Below are 21,739 nucleotides of genomic sequence, written 5' to 3'. Positions count from 1 at the left end.
TTTTGGAGCAAAAACATCTTGTATAAGCAAATTATTGATCACAGTTTTTCATGCACACTGACTGGTGAAGTCTATTACCTCCATATGATATAGACTACTTTTAACTGGCTACCTTCAAGAAAGCTTTTTGCATCTATTATAGAAATGACCCCTTTTCTGGGTCACAATGGAAAATATGATTACCCTGAGATGGGAAAGCAGAAATTCTTTCACATCAGAAACCAGCATCTGCTGATCAACTCCCTGATGTGGAGAAAAATGAAACACATCCTTTGATGTAGTCCCATTTAGTTTCCATCCACAGGTCCATTTGCAAAAACTAGACAGACAGGCTCATGAAAATCACAACCAAGTACTGAATGATCAACAAAATCAATCAAACCAGGCTTTGTTCGGTCAGCATCACCCTCAACGATCAATCTTATATTTCCATGTTCTGTATAACAGGTCGATACCAAACTATGGGCTGCAGAGGTTCTTTAAGTCTTCCTCCTTGGCAAAGGATGTTGGAATGAGCCTTGAAGCATAGGGATACAGATCTTTGTAGGAATTTCTTATGGTGCCTTCTGCCACTCCGGTGGCCAGGGATATATCTGCAACAAAAATTCAGGTTAATACGAGCAATTTTAACTGCAACAGACAAAATAGACGAGGAGTTCCCAGAACCTTTGAGGTGTTTCTTGTCATCCGACAATTGAGTTATCATGTAAATGACAGCTGCTGCAATTGATATGGGGCTCCTCCTGCAAATAATTTGAATATTAGAATATGATAGCTCTTCATCTTCTAGAAGCGACGATTCATATATACAATTCATATTTAAAAGTCAACGCTCTATGAGACTGATACTTACATGAATGTGAATATATCTAAAACCTGAATACCATTGTAAACTGATACAATTGGAACTTTGAATATAAATTTGAAAGATTGTATGCTTCTAAAATCGGACAATTCTAGATACTAGATTACTGTTACAGAAACACATAAAAGGCCACCCTAGTGACTGTGACTCTGCTTGGTGCCCAAGGTCTTGAGAAAGCTTGAAAAGATCTTTTCCTAAAGTCAACTGAGCTTACCGACAAAGCACGAGCAAAAATTGATGAATGCATGGTAGGAGATAAAAATAGAATGACAGAGTATTTGGTCTAATACTGCACATAAAAAAGATCACAAAGTGATATGGCATATGGCAGTTGCTTGGAACTTTAAACTAAGCATTCCAAAAGCAGTACCTTATATCAAGCTCTTCTGACTTCTGTACTGCTTCTTGAGCAGCCTTAACCGCATGATTTGTCATGCCAAGATGTGAACAAAAACGTCTCTGCAAATTTTAGGAGGTTAGAAAAAGAAGCCATGGTAAGGATCATGAACATGTTTATAGGAACTTCTAATCTTGAGAATGTCAAACAAAAAAAAAAAAAAAGAAGAAGAAAAAGAAAGCAAAGCCCGTGTTACACAAGCAAATCAAAATCTAAATTAATTCCAGCAAAACAAAATAGGATCTCTGAAATAATAGTGCTGAAACTAACCAGGAAATCTCCTGCATGAATAGTACCCATCTCCATTGATTGTCCCATCTCAACTTCAAGCTGCTTTACTATGAACTCTTTTGCACGGCCAATTTCCTTCTTTGTAGCTCCATTGGCAACAGAACATATCTCTAATTAAAGTGAAAATAATACAAGGAGGTTCATGTACAATCAAAATGAAAAATCAAAACTTGTCAAGAAGTTAGATGAGCTATACCCTTTACAGTGCGAGGCCTGTCCTCTTGTCGACAAGCAATGTAGAGGCAAGCAGCTAAAATTGCATCCTGATTTCTTCCTCTAATGGATTTGAGATCCTCCACCTTTTTATATATCTCATTAGCCCGATCCTTCAGGAAATAAATATTAAATTATTATTAGGAAAAAAAGAACTTAGCCCGAAAAAAAAAAAAATATTCAACTTGAGCATTCCCTTCAACTTACTTATGCCTAATTGATTCTGAACCATCATCCAACTACTAAGAGAATAACCTTACAACCAGTGATGGCAGGAACATCAAGATCAACCAGGAAAATTCGATTTGGTGATGACAAAAGTAACAGACAGGAAAGCCAACATATAGGAAAACCATATTTAGAAAATAAGTTGATAATACAACTAAAAAACCTAACTAATATATCGTTAAATATCATCCAACAGCTCAAATCAAGCAGCAAAGAGAGAGATACGCTGCGAGAAGGTATTTCTAAGATGAGTGCAGAATGACAAATTAGACTGCTGAATTATTATAGGTTAAACTTTTCAAATAACGATAAATTAGACTACTGAAGTATAATAGGTTAAAATCTTCAAATATACACATGCCCATATCAAAATTCTAAATAAAAAAAGAAATCTTAAGCAAGTATTAGAAGGTAATTATGCATTAAAACATATTGTACATTTATATAGTCAAAATTGTACAGTTATAATGTCCAGTATAAAGTACATGAAACCATAGAAGGAAGAAACAGAGCAGAAACCTTGTTCAAAAGTGTCTTTTAGAAAGCTGAAACAAAAGCAAGCAAGCATGCATGGACAGGCAGAATCTGAGAAGAGGGGAAAACAATAGAGAACAGATGATCCATAAAAATGCCTATCAGCATAAAGGAAGACTCAGACATGCTAATGTAACTTAATTTCCGCTAGTTTCATTAGAAATGTAGTAATGCCGATGGAACTAGTGGACCTAAATAGTGTTGAAGCTTCTGATTCTTCGACTCCATTCCTTGCTTACTACTATTGCCTCAGAAATTAAAAGCACCCCACATCAGACAAACTTTTTCTTGAAATTCATATTCAAGTAACAAAACCTCTACATAATGGAAACTTGGGAATGATAACCAGACAAGTTTTGTACCTTGATAGTTGCAACAAGACCCAACCTGGAAGGCAAAAAAATACCATCGGATCAGTACTAGCTTCAATGATCACTGCACTTTAAAAAAAAGGTAATTTGACAAAATGATAAATGAATTTTACATAGCAACAAACTTTAATAATATACCAGCACAAGACACGAGTTTTAAGCATTGCAGTTTCTGGTGTCAAATCAAAATTATGAAATCCCATCATCTTATAACAAACAAAGGAAATAGAAGAGTCCATAAAAAACAACACTTTTCCAAATGAATTCGTAAGCACCTCTATTTTTCAATGCAATAATCAACTTCAGAACACATAACCCTTCATGCATGTTATCCTAAAATTGGTAAAAATAGAATAAACCACAAACGACTTCAAAAATTATATAAATAACATAAAAAAAAAGTGAACTGTAAGAATGTCAAGACATAACCAAGTTTCTAACTGATGATTTAATAAAATTAAGGTGTGAAACATGGTGAATAATTTCTCATGATGACTAATTTGTTCAGGGATTATTAAACTTCTCAGAGTACCTGATTCAGACATTCAAGACAGAACAAACATCTTAAATGGCCTTTTTGTATTATGAATTTTAATTGAGTAGCTTTTTCTTCTGTCAGCCTAGTCTTTCAGTGATCAATATATTAAGAGAATAAAGAAGATTACAACAAGCCTTTCAATGGAATTTAGATCAGTGTAGATATGTGCAACAAGGAAGTCAACAAACCCACACACCACCTTTCTGAGAAAGTGAATCTACTATTTCAGTTATAAAGTTGTCTTACTTAAGGCCAATAATATATTAGCCTATTCTTTAATGTACCTTACAGTTCTTGATGTTCCATTGCAGAATTAACCATTAAGAAATACAAGAATATACTACTATAGAATAAGTATCTTGCTTGTGTCTGGGAAAGAAAATGTACATCATTGTATCGGAAGAAAATGTTTATTCTCACATTAACATGGTTGTTATAAATAAACCCCTTTACTTTGGAAGCAATCATACAGTCCCCCAACTTATATGCTATGTTATGTAGACACTTGCTTCAACCTCAGAATCCATATTGACATTCATTAGCAAGATGGGTAAGCATTAGACACTTTTTTTGCTTGAGAATATGCATCGGACACTTCAAATACACATTGATTGTTACACTATGGATATTAAAAACAAGTGGCAGGTCAAATTCTTCCAACACTGAGTCATAAATGGCTCTCACACAAATCTCAAGATAATGAGAAGTGGGATTTAGCTGTTCTTGAGGTTCGGTTAATGATGGAGGTTTAAAAATTTGCGAAATGTCATGAAATTCTTGTGCTTGAGTTATGCATGGAGTTCGAATCAGGTGCATGTCTTTTCAAAAGAACAGCAAAAAAAGATAGCATAACATTGATCCTAAAATTCATAATTTGTGTCAACTATTCCTTTTTGAAATCTACGAATCATCACTAGCTTCATTTGCATTGCACCTTTCTTAACATACTAGTGATTACTTTTTCACATATAAAATCAAGAGTGACATCATCTCGGTCATATGAGAATCATTTTCTAATTTGTTAGCACTAACGTCAAGGATGCACTTGTCAATTTTGTATCAGATGAAACAACTTAATATATAGTACCTTTTAATATTTTAAGGTCTACAACATTAATAATTCATTATATAATCTGTTCAAAGTTATTGCTTTTGACCTACATATTTCTGTATCTTGTATATTTGCTCTCGCCAAATTAGATACCTAGATAGGTGTCCGACTTGGACTCTTATGCCTATGGCCATGCAATGCTATTTGTTAGCACTTGTAACAAAAGGCACCTTTTCTAGTCCTCTTTGTAACTATGACAATGATGCATAGGTATATACCATGCATCTAAAACAGTCATCTGTAAAATTGTACTCCAGATCTAGATTGAAAATAGAAAAATGCACCCAAAGCTGGCTTGAAGTTCCTCCCAACCTATGATTTTGGCCAGAATCCCTCTTGAAATTCTAGTTCGAACAATCTAAGTTTAGCCAGATAGGTTTTCATCCCTTTAGACCACCCCATGGTCCAATTAAATTCCCATTTCTGCTTCTTAGACAGATAATGCACCAAGACATGCACTTAATAATTCCTCTGAACCCATTTTCTGCCTCCAAAAATTCTCCCTAAATATATTTCTTTAATAGGTCTTCCTGTATGAATTCTGGTCCCTCTTATTAAAATCATCCCCTTCTTCAGAACTGAACCCAACAGTATATAAAAATAATGGCTGGCAAGGTGTAAGTTAAGTTTAACCTCTCAGATTTTCGACATAAAGAATCCATTACATCTTGGTAACTTATGTACCATCAAGCCCTCTTGGAGTGCTTTTCAAGTGTCATTAAACAAAAAAAATGCCCATAAAATCATAAGTAAACCTAATTCACTTCAGAAGCGTTTATTTAGATACAACAGCAAATGTCCTTCCAGCCGCTCCCCCCTTGATGATTCTTCAGTCTCTCACCTTTCAATGACCCAACAAGAACACTCCCAGTAGGACTTTCTTGCTCTCAGAGGAAAATCCTAAAGCTTTTCAGCCAAAAAAGGGAAACACTTCTAAAGCAAAAAATCGATATACAAAACTCGTGTGGCACCAAATAGCATGTAGGCAACTAAGATCAATAAAAAGGAAAAAGGTGATTATTCTCAAATTAGTGATCCAAAGAGAATCACATGACCCCTATATACTAATCTAGATTTTGCAGAAACCAGCCTTCTAAGTTCTAATAGGAGACGAGCTAAGATCTTGAGCGCTGATTACTTAGTTGCATTCATATGGGCGGGTCAGAGAACCCAAATTTTGGATCAATGCCTCTGACGTTCTCAAATAACAAAGTTCATAAAGAATACTCCATACCTAGCAAGGAATCCAGCACCGAACTTTCATTTTTAATCAAAAGTCTAATTGAGATGCCTATATACCCCTAAAAAAGTTCTTTTTCTCCTTCTGCACACCATTCGTAGGACTCAGTGATCCAGTCCTCCATCTCAACTACGTCTCTAGTGAAACATCATTAAAATTCCACCTTGCTCAATTAAGTATCATTTATTTCCAATTTCTAACATACCATCTGACCCAAAAATATCTATTCAGTTTTTAACAAAAAAACACCAAAAAAATTTTGACTTTTCTTCATGGCCAGCAAAATTTAGCGCCATTGGAGCAAAAGCCAGGCGCCAGATCTATCCACCATCATCAAAAATCTACGTCAAATTTCCATTTTTGTTCCATCAACTCAATAATACAAACGGATAAAAGGAGAGAGAGGGACCTGTCGGCCATGGTGGCGATGGTGCGGAAGGCGAGGATGAGAGAGCGGTCGGGGTTGGAGCCGCGGTTCTGCCAGCGGCCGAGGGAGGAGGAGAGGAAGTCGCTGTGGGCGCCGTTGGGCTTGGAGATGACGGTGGAGAGGCCGCCGTCGGTGAGGAGGGGGTTGCTGGGCCCGCCAACGCGGACGGGGTCGTTGTCCGCCGACTCGTTCGCGAACGTCCTCCACTCCGACGTCTCGTCGATCGAGTGCGCCTCCAGCACCAGCCCGCACTCCGAGCACACCGTGTCCCCCGCCGAGTGGTCGAACACCGTCTCCGTGCTCCTCTTGCAATCCGGGCAGAACGCGTCCCCCATCGCGCTCTCTCTCCTCCTCTTCTCCCTCTCTCTCTTTCTCGTTCTCTTCTCTGGGCGACGGCGAGGGAGAGACGAGAGAGTACGAGAGGGAGAAGAGAAGGCCGAAATCTGGGGTTGGATGGGGATCGGAGACTGCAGCGTAGGTATATATAGAGGGAGGTGGGGGAGGATTGAGCTGTTATCTTGATCCGTTTTAATTTAATTTTAAGGCGTTTGGGATTTTTTTTTTTTTTTTTTTTTGATGAATAGTTCAAATCCTCCTAATTAATTCAGAGTACTTCGAAATAAATACAGCTATCCAATCAACTATGCTGTTTGCCTTTCAAAAAATATTTCAGAGACTTGAGGGGATTTTTACAACTTTGCTGTGGTGGAGGGGCTCTACAACTTTATTTTGATCCAAGTCTATGAGATCTTTTCTTGAAGTCAAGTGATCATATGGGAGTGTGAGACAGCATCTCATTGAGATGGTTCATAATAGACTTATTTTTTCTATGAATATCATGCTATATGAAGTATCAAAATTTAGGAGTTTAGACGTAAGCATGATGTCAAACAAATCGAGCAGCCCAATCTTGGCTTGAGAAAAAGCTTGATTTGAAACCAAATAAATCAAGCTTGAACTAATAAAGTTAGCTCAAATTAATTTCTAGCGGAGAACCAAATATTGATCTAACTCGATCAAGTTCGACTCGATATAGCTCGAACATAATTTACATTACATAAATTTTATATGGATAATGGACTGTTCTTGTAATGCTTTAACAATGTATCTTTTTGTGCCTTGAATTAATTAATTTAGGCTTAAATCAAGCTCGAAATCAAACTTTAATTCAAGCTTGAATCATGCTTGATTCAAGATTGAATTGAGTTGGGATCGACATAAGATTATCAGGCTAATTGATTAGACTTATAATCAGCTCAATTCCAAATGAAGGTTGAATTGGACTTGAAAAAATGATGAACAAATTAAGCTTAGATCTCGTAGCTTCAGCTTAAAATTAGTTTCAAATCAAGCTTGACCAAATCTAAGCTCGATTAGAGCTGAGCTTAATTATGACCCTAGCCATTAGAAGTTAATATAGGCCCCATCAAGTGGCATGGTTTGATACATGCCTTCAAATGACAAAGCAATTTGCATGATGTTGAGCTTTTTGCATGAAGAAAATGCATGCATCGTTATGAGGAGAGTTACAAAAAGGATTGCATGATGGAGTTCATCCATCTCAACCTCTTCACACTTTTAGCAAGGCTCTTTTCTTTTTGGGTAAGGTTTGATATTCACGAGGTTAGGTCTCTTGTACGAAAGATCATCGCACACCCTTGCGCATCAACCCAATCATGTTTTAACATTTTCAATCATGTATCACAATGTAGCTTGAGAGCATGATTGGGCAATTGCGCACATGAAAGACCATGATGGTATTTCATGAAATATCTTGGATGTTCTTGTTTGATATGCTTTTTTTAATCATACTTTCTTAGAGAGAGGGGGGGAGAGAAGCATAATTATTTTATTTCAATTTAAAATTAGGAATTAATAGTAATTCTGATCAGATTGTAACCAATTGTGAATGGTAACACATTCTTGCCATATTGTGTTTATTACCTTCATTTTTAGAGCCGAATGGCGTTTAAGGCATTATTTAGCATGGTATGGTGAGCACAAGTGTCCAGTGCATAACATGTAGAAAGAAAGATTGGCATGCTTCTTAATAATTTGGATACCTTACAAACTTCAACAAGGACTAGAGGTTCTATCAAGCTTAACAGTAATTTTTAATCATCTTGCACATGGTTCTAATTTGAATATGGATCACCTGCTTTTTATGTCAAGTTGATCTCCTGGTCCAAGTATGCTCTATTGTTCTTAATGTTTTGTCTAAATTTGGACAGGATTGGAATAGCAGACTTGATTTTGAGAAAAAGTACTAGAATACTGCCCTCGGGTCTAAATTTGGATTAGATTGGAATATTAGACTGGGTTTTGAGGAAAAGTGGTAAAGTACCGCAAGACCTCAATTACTCGAGGCGTTTTTACCCAAAATCCTTCTCTCTCCTCGAAAGAATTGCAACATCAAACTCGATAAGAAGGCCTAATCATATTAGTCCTTCCTTGTCACACAATATACAAACCTCATAAAGTGCCTCAAAGAAATTTAATTTTGTTGATAACATATCCGCTAAGATGTGCAAATTTTTAGTGATAGAAATTCCTTTTTGAGAGGCCCAACCCCATAATGACATCCTCTTAATCTCAAATGTTCATTAGTTTAGGCATTAAATATAATATTTTCTGTGCTCCCCTAGATGATATATTTTTCTTAGGAGCTACCATCTTTTTATTTTCTCAAGATTAATTTTGATGATAATTTTTAAAATAAAGATGGATTTGATGGTGCCGTTTTATTATTAGAAATGCTAGTGATATATTGGTGACAATAAATGGCATCAGATTTTTCAAGACAACAATATCCATGGTTGAATTGCGTGCTATAGGAGAAAAACTGAGATATGCTTAAAAATAACTAAAGACTTCTTATATTATCATCAAAAAAGGATTCTTTGATAATGATTCGGTGATTATCTAGTAAATTTTCTATAGAAACTACTTTCCATCCCTTAATGCAGGATTATTAGAGAATAAGAATAACGCTACTCTCATTTGATGTGATATATATTTATAGAGAAGCTAACACTACTATGGACTAAGTGGCAATGCATGAGGCCAATCACATAAGAATCATGTTATGGTCTACTTCGATAGATTTTCTTTTACAATTTTTTGCATATTTTATTTTCTGATACCAAAGCTATATTTCTACTAGGTTGATCTAATAATTCGAGCTTACCATACATACATACATGCATATATAAATAATTTTTTCATGATGCTCCTGAAATTCCTCAAATTCTATGCATTGGCACGTGTAGAGCTTCCCCTCCTGAGAGATGATATACTACAAAGTGGATCCTGAAAAAGCATAGCTTAAGATGAATAATGCAATGCCACACCACTCCATTCACTGCCGAGCTCACTGTACAGTATGGTGATCCACAAAAATTGAGGGCCGGGGAAGTCTCTTCCTCCACGTTACCCTCAAAAACACAAAATTTTAGGGCCATTCATCAGGAACCATGTGAACTGCACTCTGGACGGCAAATGGAGCAGTGAATAAAGTGGCATCACCCAACAATTCTGGTGCATGAATGCCAGCATGTAATTTTCTCCACAAGCATCTGAACTGCTGACCATGTTGCTCTCAGAACACACCTTCATCCACCCCAATGCATTGCATTACTTCTCAGATGCTAAAATGGCACCATGCATGCAGGTAAAGACCCCACGCCGTACGCCAGGAAACTGAGGGCAAACAAAGCATCCGTGAGCTGTCCATAGAACTCTATCCCCGAGAAACTTCACACCTGACAACATAATTCACCTGACACTTGGCACACGTGTCTACAGAAACAAGAGACTGGAGAGGAGGCATACGCAAACTGTTTGACACGAAGAAACTCATAATTAACAGCTCTCTGGGTTGGTGGGGTCTGGCCTCTCGAGGGAATCCGATGCATCTGCATGGAGGTGCAGTAATGGAGGACGTTATGAATATTTTTGAGCATGGAAAATTTTATGGGATGTGACATCGTATCTCACTTCAATTTGTCTGGTCTCTTTGGCCGCCAGCTTTGACCCCCTCTGCGCTGTGCTCGCCATTTGTTTGGTCCCCTTCAAGATCCAACATCCGGGCCAATGGCAGCACGGAGAAGGCAGACGAGTCTGGAGAAGTCCAAATCGAGAATGACAGGAAGATGGTATCTGGTGCTTCATAATGAAATAAACAAAAAGAATGTTATTATTTTGCGTTCTCCCAAGGGAAGAAGCAGCTCTATTTTGTCCCTCATCGGTTAACGTTCCATTGCAACACTAATTTTGTCTTGGTTATGCTCCTTTAAGTTGTGCCATGGATGACAAGATCCATTTTTGCATGGGAAAAAGCTTTTCTTTTCTTTTCTTTTGGTTTGTTGGAGAGGGCAGAGCGTAGCAACCAACAACGGAAGCCCATGCAGGATGCATGCAACATCTAAAGAATAAATTATTGATTAAAATCATTCTACCACGTACACCTTACACTATCTAATAAAAAATGATCACATCAATCTTTCATTCAAACTAGCAAAAATTATCGGTTAATGTTTAAAGTAAATTTTTTGCCCTCCAAAACTTTCAAATCAAGTTTGGATAATAATACTCTTTTTTCAATAACAATGAATGATGTGATCATCTTTTGTTGGAGATATTCGTGATAGGATGATTCTAATCAATAATTTTTCAAACCCATGCACAGAGTAATGAACACCATAAAATGGGTAAGTGGCAGAAAAAGGTATGTTCTTAGCTCCTACTTTCTTTAATGGCAAGAACCAGCATGCTTGTAACTCCAAACATGAAGAAGTCCCTGGATACCTCTCCACCACTATATTCCTAGCGCAGCAGCGTCGAACACAGCAATGAACAACAGAGGATGCATGGATTGTTGTGATCATCCGTTGGCAGGGTCCTATCGAACACTTGCATGCTTTGGTTCCTCCTTGAATGAAGGCAAGAACTCCAAAATATGGAAGATGGAACAATACAGGAGACGGGAATTATCCGAGTGAGTCTGCGTTGCGATAGCACAGATATACTGTCAAGCAACACCAGTACAAGCACGAATCTTAATGGTGCCAAGGATCATAGTTACTTCAGATACATGTCTGAATTAAATTAATCAACCAACCATATGTTAAGAGGCTGAATTTCTTAATATCCTCCACAGTTTACACAATTTGGCACTCTCATGGACATATTTCAATTGTTTGTCTATAAACAAAATCCTCCTCCAAGAAGATCCTTTACTCCAACAAGAGGAGAGAACTCAGATCAACGTCAAACAATTTTCCCACCGATATATCAGCCGATGACATCCAACGATCTCAATGCATTGTCATGCTTTAAAAACAATAAATAATGTAATGGCAAAGTATCCACAAGCTGATATTAGGAATATATCCATGAGGTTTATGCTTGCAGGAATGCCAGGGAGTTTTAAAGAGCTAAAAAGGATAAAGGATCCATAAAAGGTTGGAGCTTTATCTAAGGTACAGGCAGTCAGCTAAAAACCAATGCATTCCCACCCAGGATATCTACATTAGATTCAACTTCCATCCACTTTGCACGTGTTGACAACTTGATCTCACTGGTGAAAACTCACAAACGCTATAGGTTCAGAAGGATCAGGCAATAGAAGACGCACATATCCAGATTTCATATTATGTTACTTCAGGGTACAATAACTGAGATGTTGTACAGAATTTTTAAACTTATACCACCCCAGAAGGAAGACGTAGCACCAATTGTCCACCAACAAGACTGTAAAACAAAAGATATATGAGATTTTGGAATTAAACTGGTCCGTTAAGGCACCTTATGACAGAAATTTGGCAATTACCTTTTGATGTAATAGTAGCAGAAGTCTGCAAGGATGAAGGTCTGAACGATTTCCGAGAGGAGAACCATGGAGGGCCACAACCCATACCCCAAAGCTGTCAACAGGCGTCCACCCGTATCCAGAACCTAAAACACAACATTTGTTTGCATTTTTTATAAGAAATTATTCTAAGAACACAATGAGGAACATAAAAATAAATTTAGTGTTAATAGATATTACAAATTCCTTTTTCTCAAACGAAATTAAGAGCTTAACTTCAATTCCACATCATTATTTTGCTGGATTTTTTATTGAAATGAAAGTTTTTTTTTTAAAAAAAAAAAAGCAAATAAAGCATCCCCCCCCCACACAAAAAAAAAAAAACCCAACCCCAACAACACCACACAAAAAAAAAAAAAAGAATTCTTTACTTCCTAATAATTTTTTACCTTTCTGAGCAGTAAAATCTGAAACGTCTTTATTCAAGTTTCTCAAATGGTGCAAGAAGCACATTTTAGAGATGATGTTAATACAAATTGGAGCATTTAATTAGTGCTTTAAAATTTAAGAAGCCTACCCTTTATTAGCCACAATCACCATGCTAGCTAATTTCTGCCATATAATTATTCTGTATGCACAGAGTTTCTTAGTATTTTCACCTTAACATTTGCTAGTATTTTTCATTTAATATTGTGCTGGCTGCACTAGATTTTATTACATATTTTATAGTCTGTAGAAAAATGAAATATTTCAGCCAGATTGGACTGGTTTCTGCAGATACACATCCAAAATTAATCCCACTTTCAAGGCTTTAGTTGGTTCGCCTTTTTCGAGTTTATAGAGATGATCTTGCATACACTTGACTGACCAATTCTCCATAAAGCATTTTCAGAAGTTTAAAATAGGAAATTGGAGATTTTCAAAAAGATTTAGAAGCTTGTAGGTGTTTGGTAATAAGTAGGAGGAATATTTTTTCACTCTCCAAGCATTATTTTGTAAACCCCTGAATCTAAGGAACATGTTTTAGCAAACTATTAAGAATGAATTAAAAATAATAATAAGAACAACTATTAAGGAGGATTTAATCTCACACGTAACATTACAGTTTTTACATTAAAAAATACAAAACAAATGACGAAAGCTTATGTTTCAAAATGGACACAAGCAAGCACTTGTTACATTCCATGAATTCCCTAAACTCAGGATTAAATAACTAAGAAAGAACCCACAGTACAACTTGTGTTCTCTTTATTTTATATAAACAAGGAAATAAAGGTTCACTTTAATTTCTACAACAACATTTATATTGGCTGTATAAACAAGTCAGCGATGCTAATTTTAAATAATGTAATAGTCAAATTCTATTGGTACTTGATATATTTCTAAAATGGCTTTGTAAATACAAGAGCTAAATTGATATTTCAGATGTTATTAATCTTTCCTTTCACAATCATTCTTTTCTATTGTCTGCAGTAATGTCATTGCTGCTGCTATAATGCTAACTTGGGTCGATATCTTAGACAGTTAAGCTAGTAATAAGACACAACAGCCATAAAATGACTTGGGAAAATAATATGCTCATGTGTGCCCCTCTGTGTGCATCCTCAGTGTATGGTTGCCAAGCTGGCAGCACACAAGATGAAGGGTGTGTTCCATGCCATGTGCTGCCAATCATGAGCAGCCACATCAATTGCGTAGGTGCACATCTGGGCCGTTGCAATGCTCTAAGTGTTTAACGAGAACAATCCTCACTGTTACCAAACAATTCACCTCAAAAATGGTGCCTAAAATATAAGTACGAGACGAGCAATCCATAAATTTAAAACACCTTACATACATTTACTAACCACCTGTTATATATATATATATATATATATATATATATATATATATATATATATATCAAAGTCCACCTTCCAAAGTCCTCGAGTTGAAAAGATTGAAATTATTCTAATATACTCCTAATATTGGTTGATGTAACCTGAATTTTTATATGTCATAGTTATTTTTCTTTTTCTTTTATATTTCGTTCTTATATCTTTGCAGTATATATATATATAAACAAAAGATATTATCCCTGATTTAATAAACAGTAAAAATACAGAACTTTGGTACAAATAAGCACACATTTAGTGTGCCTTAGAATGTCAGATTTGTTTGATTGGGCCCAAAATCATATTTGAGCACTAAAAATATGAAGAATGAAGATGGTAGCTACAGGAGCTACTAGTACATGCACTGATTTCCATCAAAAACAGTACATGTACTGATATACATGTAGAAAAATGCCTGTCTTAGGCTGCAAGCCAGCAATCTGCCTTTTGTTGCTCTATAAATTGCTTTCTACTCAATATTGCACCTCAACCATCATAAAACTCATCATCTCCGTAACAAGATGCAGACACAAGCAGCAACAGGGAACTCCATAGAGGAGATGATTTCGAGTGACTACATAAGTAAAAATGCAAAAGTATAACAGGTAAGCAGGATGAGCAACAATGCAAAGAACCAAACAACTGCATCCGAGGACTATATCCAAGACACAAACAAAAAGCTAGAAGTGGTCAAGAATTTGTACTAAAAAAAATCCACAAAATGTGGACCATAGATAATCACAAGGACAGTGGCTAAGGCAACAAATCTTAATGAAAGATGGGAAGTTAGAAGTGAGATAATTAAGATCATATGTAAAACAGAAAATAAGAAATGCACATAAGGGTATTAATACCTGACGAAGCCAAAAAAGAACCAAGAAACTTCTAAAACCATCAGAAACATATAGCTCCAATTCTAGCCCATCCCAAAATGCGGCAGAGAAGTGATACCAAAGAAAAATGGAAGATCAAAAGGCAACATGTCCCACGGAAAACTAAAAACAGAGTACCAAAGGATAAACCTTAGCACAAGAATCTTCCATTCCAGGCACAGGCCAGCAACCAGGTCAAAATACTGAGCTACTATACAACAAAATGTGTCATGATGATCATAATATGCCAATAACTCAAAATTATAATGTGGTCTTTTAAAGAACAAACATATGAACAGGCCCTCCATCAAAATCCCCCATAACTTCCACAATGGCCCTAAACAGCAAAAAAGACTTCAATATCATACAAATTTGAACAAAGTTATGAAATAAGACCAAAATATACACATAACATATATATGATGATAAGCGAACATGCATATGGTTTCTCTGCATGTACATATATAACCACACAAAATGTACAACCAAAAGAAAATCAACACTGGCATCATATTGACACCAAGTATGCAATGATACAAATCACAATTAAGCGACATCACTAATTAAACAAGCCAATTAGTCTTCATTAGAAATCTAGTTTGTCAATCTCGATGCTTATCTTTCTCATGCCAGAAACCAAAATATGAAAGTGTGATCTTTAAACCGATACGATTTACCTAGCATACAATATTTAAAGGTTCTGTTAAGAATTGTAGCATTAATTGAAATTTGTTTACAAGTTTCTTTAAAGAACACCACACCAAGACATGCATGTGCAAGCATAATGAATAATGTAGGACCAAATAAATCTAAATAGAACACATCTCTGAATAGTAAGAGAGATTTCAACTTGCTGAATCAAACCTGAAGGACCCAGTGTGCACAACTCAAAAATCTGGCAACTCCCAATGCAAATACATAGTGAGCTGTGAAAGGTTCAACAATCTGCCAAACATAAATGAAGATATTCTTAGGGAAAAAAATCATTTCCTAAAATAGCAAGGGCTACCATTTTTCAGCTTTTACCTTTGTGTTTTGCATCAAGCGTAATTGGGGTAACACAGAGACAGCTTCCAAATAAACACAAAAGGCCCAGAAAATCCTGTTCACAATATTATGTGCGGTCGAAGGATGAATTAAAAGGGCTAGTACAGCACAAGGCACCACCTACATCCATATGAAGCGAAGAGTATACAACATTAATCCTATGATTCATGAACAAATTGCAAAATAAATACCTTAACCTCATACTGGAGAATGGAGATTGCTAAGAAAACAACTTCTAGATTTTCAGGATTGTATTTCCCCCATAAGGGGGTATAGTTTGAAGTCCTATAATTGATATCAAAAAAATACGCAAGCATCCTCAAGCATATACAGGCTGCAAATTATTTTTGCTCACACAAATCAACAGATGGTAGTTGTGATGCCAGTAATGTCAAAAACAATAAAACTGCATAAATTTTTGAGAGAACTCCCTGTGGTAGATATAAGTGGTGCCTGATCTCTCGAAGTTGAACTTGTGCTGCATATGTTGCATTGCATCAGAACTTGAGATGTTTTTTTTCAATTTACTGTCCAGTTACAACCAAGGTCTGAAATATAATATAAGATGAACCATCTCTCCTTGTGCATTTATGCCTTCCCAACTTTTGGACCATAAACCAAAAAAAAATCAGTATAAGTCACACATGTGCCAGCCACATGAGAGCATTTCATGAAACCACTTGAATTCATATGCATGTGTGCATGCATGAATGTATATATGTATGTATGCATGTATGTAGGATGGATGGATGGATGTCAGAACTTGAGATAAAATTTTTCAATTCACTATTGAGTAACAACCAAGGTCATATAATATGAGATGAACCATCTCTCCTTGTGCATTTATGCTTTCCCATCTTTTGAACCATTAAGTCAGTATAAGTTACATAATAGCCAGCCACATGAGAGAGCTTTCCATGAAACCACTTGAACTCATCAGAAATAAAAGAAAGGGGAAATACATCTGTAACAAATAAAACTAGTTATCAGTTATAAATTTTAAATAAACTTTTAATGACTTCAATCTGTTATCAGTCCAAACTGCCCGAAGCAAAAAAGGGGAAAAAAGACTGAAACGTGCAGTCCTAAGTTGGCTGGCATATCTCTTGAACAGAAAAGTTAGACCAGTAGAGCTTGATTGATGCAGAAAGAACTTATATGTTGAAAAAGGAAAATAATGATTGAAGCAGAAAAACCAAAGCACAGTAGGTTGAGGGTCCCTCTTATCTTTTTTCAAGTACAACACAGGTCCCTCTTATCTTGTTCAAGTACAATACAGGTCCAAAGTCTCAGAATAAGCAGATAAGTCACTCCAATTTAGAAAGGCCATGCTCCAGTTCCGATGAAGGTAACCCACCCAGATTTTGGAAGGGCCAGCTGGTAGTGGAAAATGTTGATCTAAGGAAAATAATTGTCATATCATGCCTGGATGATGAGCAGTAACTACTAAGGACAGCAACCTTGAAGGTGCTGGCCAAGGCCATGTCACAACACTTAAACATCTTACATTTCAAACAAGACAACAAGTCCCGTTATAATAAAATCTCTTGATATATAAAACAACAGAGAAAACAACAGTTAACAGAATAATAACCATGGTTTGAAAAATCACAGTATGGTACATACCATTGTATGGTCCCACACCAAGACACTGTTCGGCCTCCATTGCATTGATACAGGTCAACATGGGTCAGCAGAGGGTTAGTATGAGTGAAATGTGCCGGTTGGTATAGGCCATATTGATGACACACAAATCCTTGGTACAATAGGTTAAATTTGTCTTGCAGGAGAATATTGATCTTAGGTGGCATTGTTATCACATAGAGGAAAAGTTGATATAGCATGAATATGACATTGATAAGTTAATGCTTCTATTTTTTCCCTCGCCGATTGATAATGATTATTAATAAATGAAAGATAGATAAACACTGATGCAAGAAATATCAGCATTACAGTATGCCAGACAAAACTAACAACAAATAAATTTGACACCAAACCAAATCTTTTGGTTCTGAAAAAATGCAGTGCAACACGTTAAGGTAGCATGATCACCAAATTTGGGTACTTGATTGGGTTCAGTAACACTCAGCTTGCCTTCATATACACCAACTAAACATTGAATGCTGCTCATTTCATTTCAAATATTATTAACATAAGTAATTGAGCAAGTTTTATCCATCATTCACTCATTAAGACATAATGAACACATAGAAGAAAGCCTTAGTTAGAGGTTTTAGTATATGGTAGTTCCACGAAAGAGTGAACTTTAACTTCTTAATATGGAAGATTGGAGAAGTCAAGAGATGCCTTACCACGTAGTATATTGCAAAGTTGTCCTTATCCTCCATGTAACTTGACTTTAGTTTAAATCGAATCATATAAATAACCCACAGGGTAGTCAGAAGTGTAGCAGAATCCAGTAGTGTGTGTATGTCATACTCCATAACAACACTGCAGTACAATCTAACAGCTAAAAATAAAGCTGTTAGATCCTGAGACTTGAGTGAAAGTCCTGTAGCATTTGAAAATTATGGATTAAGAAAGATAAATCCATGGAAATGGGAGCAGTTGCAACACAATCAGTAACTCACGGGACAATTAAGAATACTCATAAACAAATTTTGACAACTAATCAAATCAAGTTACAAAGTCATCTATTAACTGCTTGAAACATGCACAAACCCCAAAAATGAAGTTACATGGTCATCTTTTCCGGGAGGCAGGGAGTAGGTCAATCTTAACTTCCTCTATGAACTAAAATGAACATTACCTAGCTTATAACTTTTCCATCTTCACAAAAACTCCTGGAGTTAAATAATCGTTGATCTTCATCAAAGTTATACAAGAAAGGTGTATGGCATCTCCTAAGCCTAAGTCGCTTTGGATCTCTTACAATTTTGTGTTTTACTATTGAATTATAGGCAATATGGATGAAATGATATCATCATTAGCAGTCTATATATACCAGCATATCAAGCATTATCCTAAAAACTGCAAGTGTAGCTTCAATACATAATACTTGACCTCAAACCATTAGAGCAAGATAATTTTTCAGAAATTTTTGATAAAAAAAGAGTAATCCAAAGTTATAATTACCAACATAATGACCAGTCGCACACAATGGGTTTGTAATATCTCTTGTTTATTTTCAGCCGCATTTATTAATTTATATATCCACAACTACCACTCCAAGGTAACCCTCATGATTGCTTAAAATAATTATATCCTCAAGGTACTTGTACTCGGCCATTCCAACCTAACCCAGTAAGTGGCAACTGGGCTCTGACATGTCGCATTTCATAGTCATAAGATCCAAACCTCAACAAAACTTGTTCAAATTCACATTTCTTCAAAAGGACAAATCTCAATAAAGCTAGCAATCATCCAATTTGGTGATCCTATGGTGCTAATTGGTGAAGAGAATCATATCTTCTGTTTGCAAATTTTTCCATATGCCAAAATCCCAATCTAAGTACTGACCTAAAACCTTCATGAAAAAGAAAATGATTGAGACTCATACTGAGCTAAAAAATCACCGTCACTATTAATAGTACCACCAGTTCCAAGAAAATCCGAAATCTACATGTTGAAACCCTAATTTATCAAAAAAAAAGAAAACATTTTTTAATATTCTTTAGTAATTCTTGCATTATAGTTCATCTAGATTAGGGCATCTACAAGCCATTCTAAACATCACTATTGCGACCTTCGACGGCTTCATCAGAATAACAAATCAAATAAATAGCAGCAAAAATTTTTAACCTTTGCCACCAAAATTAGAATAGAAACATCCAATTTCATCGATAAAAGATGGAATGACTTCAAACTAGAGAGAGGGGATCACTGACCTGCGCAGGTCCTCTCCTTGGTGAGCTTATAGATTAGAACTGAGATGCCGAGGGCGTGGACGGCCTCGGCGGCGACGAAGAGGTTGTCGTGGTCGTGCACGACGAATCTGAGGAAGACCAAGGCCACCATGCCTGCCACCACGCTCAGGAACGCCTTCACCTTGGGCGGCTGCCGCTTCACCCATCCCACCACCACGTTCATCGTCCGCCTCGATCCCCTCATCGTCGCTCGTTCGATCCGATCGCTCGCTATAGGTGCCTCCTCTCTCGATCCGAGAAGCAGAGAACAAAGCGTGAGCAATGGGGAACGGCGAGACGAAAAAAATCCTTTTTTTTTTTTTTTTTTGGTTCGTCTAAAGGAGAACGAGAGAGACAGAGGGAGAAAGAGAGTGGTCCAATTCTGCGGTACAATAAAATTGATCGGATGGTGCAATAAAATCCTGCACACCACCTAATTAGAACTTATAATCATTATTTTTTAATATATATTTAATATATATAATTTATTTTTTTATTTAAAATTTTGAATAAAAAAATATTTTTATATATTTTTAAAAATTTATGATATTTTGTGATCATATTTTATGATAAAATTATGACTTCCTGTACACAGATGTTATAATTTATTTTTAAAAATTATAAAAAAAATATATATTTTTATTATTAAAAATTTATGAAATTTTTTAACTCTTTATCTTCTCATGATATTCTGCGATCAAATTATGATTTTTTATGACTGCAAGATGTCATAATATAACTATAAGATGATCATTCAAAATTTCAAATGAAAAAGTAGATCTATATGCATTAAATGCACGTTAAAAAATGATGACTATATGACTGATTAAGATGAGGTGGTGTATTTTTTTCTACACCATATGCGGTGTACAAAGAATTACTCTTCCTGCTAACAGACTGGGCCAAAGTTGGGCCAAAATCGAGGTTTCTAAGCAACTCGAGGCATGCTACTTGCAAACAAAATACTGAATAACAAAAAAACTTATAGTATGCATCATGCATGTCAATGAGTGAAGTGTATCTGATTAACTAATCACTAAGATGAATACATGATGAATAAAACCTACATCAATATGTCTTGATGATTGGTTGCATGCATGGTCCACATGATGTACATGGTATAGACAATAATTTCTCAACTAACAGAATCCAAAGTGAGAATCAAGTATATTGCAGAATCTAACTCTCATATTTTATCTTAAGCAACAAAGGCATACCATTTGAACTACGAGAAAGGAGTTCATCTTCCACATGAAAGAATGATTAACTTTTCTTCATGCGAAACCATCCTTGGATAATAGCTGCTCGATTTGATATATATGCCCACGGATGAATGATGGATTTTAGAATGCTTTGAGATCTATTGATCCAATAGTGGTTTCATGCAAACTAAGGTTGATCATTCTTTCACACAAAAGATGCAACCCAATCCCTTGAACTACAGTCCGGTGGTTGCACCAGGGACACATAAACTTAACTAATGTTGTATAAGTTAGTTTTGATCAATCGGAAAAAAGAAATTCTCTAAGATGATGGCCATTTTAGCACTAAGATAGTTGTAATGTAATGATAGCTTTTAGGATCCAAGTATAACTGTGTTGCGAAGCGTTTCTAAGTCTGGATTATGGCCGAAAACTTGGATCGAACCGTTTCTAATTCTGGATTATGGTTCACCTACCTACTCACCCATTTAACATGGTCCATGTTATACGTATGAAACTATGCTAGTATAACCCACCACCAGAAAAAAAAAAAAAAAAAAAAAAAAAAAAAAAAAAAGACTTGAAGGAAGACTACAATCTGTGGTTTGCCAATCACTGCAATCTGTAAATAGACTCACGAGAAGGTTCGGGTCTACATTTCAATCACTCCAGTATGGAAGCAGACCCATGCAAACGTTCAGGTCTAAATTTTGACCCAAGTCTTACCTCTACAGCAGTAGGGAGTCTTGACATGGAACAAGACCCACGAGAAGGACTGGTTCAAAATTTTGAATCAAGTCTGACCCATCAGCACGAAGGTCAGGGAGTATTCATCAAGTTTGGGTCTGAATATT

At 36.1% G+C, this 21,739-nt stretch overlaps 2 protein-coding genes across 2 annotated transcripts; both read right to left on the bottom strand.

Annotated features, from left to right (window-relative positions):
• Nucleotides 1-6,682, bottom strand: LOC105059610 (transcription initiation factor IIB). The gene is made up of 7 exons (XM_010942979.4): nt 6,198-6,682; nt 2,891-2,915; nt 1,750-1,879; nt 1,533-1,663; nt 1,236-1,324; nt 667-743; nt 1-593 (listed from the first exon to the last, which is right to left on the bottom strand). Exons 1-7 carry the CDS (start codon nt 6,548-6,550, stop codon nt 460-462), a joined length of 939 nt encoding a protein of 312 aa, XP_010941281.1. The 5' UTR covers nt 6,551-6,682; the 3' UTR covers nt 1-459.
• A 4,833-nt stretch (nt 6,683-11,515) lies between these two features.
• Nucleotides 11,516-20,076, bottom strand: LOC105059609 (uncharacterized). The gene is made up of 6 exons (XM_010942978.4): nt 19,666-20,076; nt 18,130-18,329; nt 15,797-15,937; nt 15,635-15,715; nt 12,046-12,170; nt 11,516-11,966 (listed from the first exon to the last, which is right to left on the bottom strand). Exons 1-6 carry the CDS (start codon nt 19,886-19,888, stop codon nt 11,918-11,920), a joined length of 819 nt encoding a protein of 272 aa, XP_010941280.1. The 5' UTR covers nt 19,889-20,076; the 3' UTR covers nt 11,516-11,917.
• Nucleotides 20,077-21,739: the final 1,663 nt, after the last annotated feature.

This window comes from Elaeis guineensis, chromosome 16 (assembly GCF_000442705.2).
Source record: "Elaeis guineensis isolate ETL-2024a chromosome 16, EG11, whole genome shotgun sequence".
Taxonomy (NCBI): domain Eukaryota; kingdom Viridiplantae; phylum Streptophyta; class Magnoliopsida; order Arecales; family Arecaceae; genus Elaeis; species Elaeis guineensis.
This window is presented reverse-complemented; position numbering and strand designations above follow the sequence as displayed.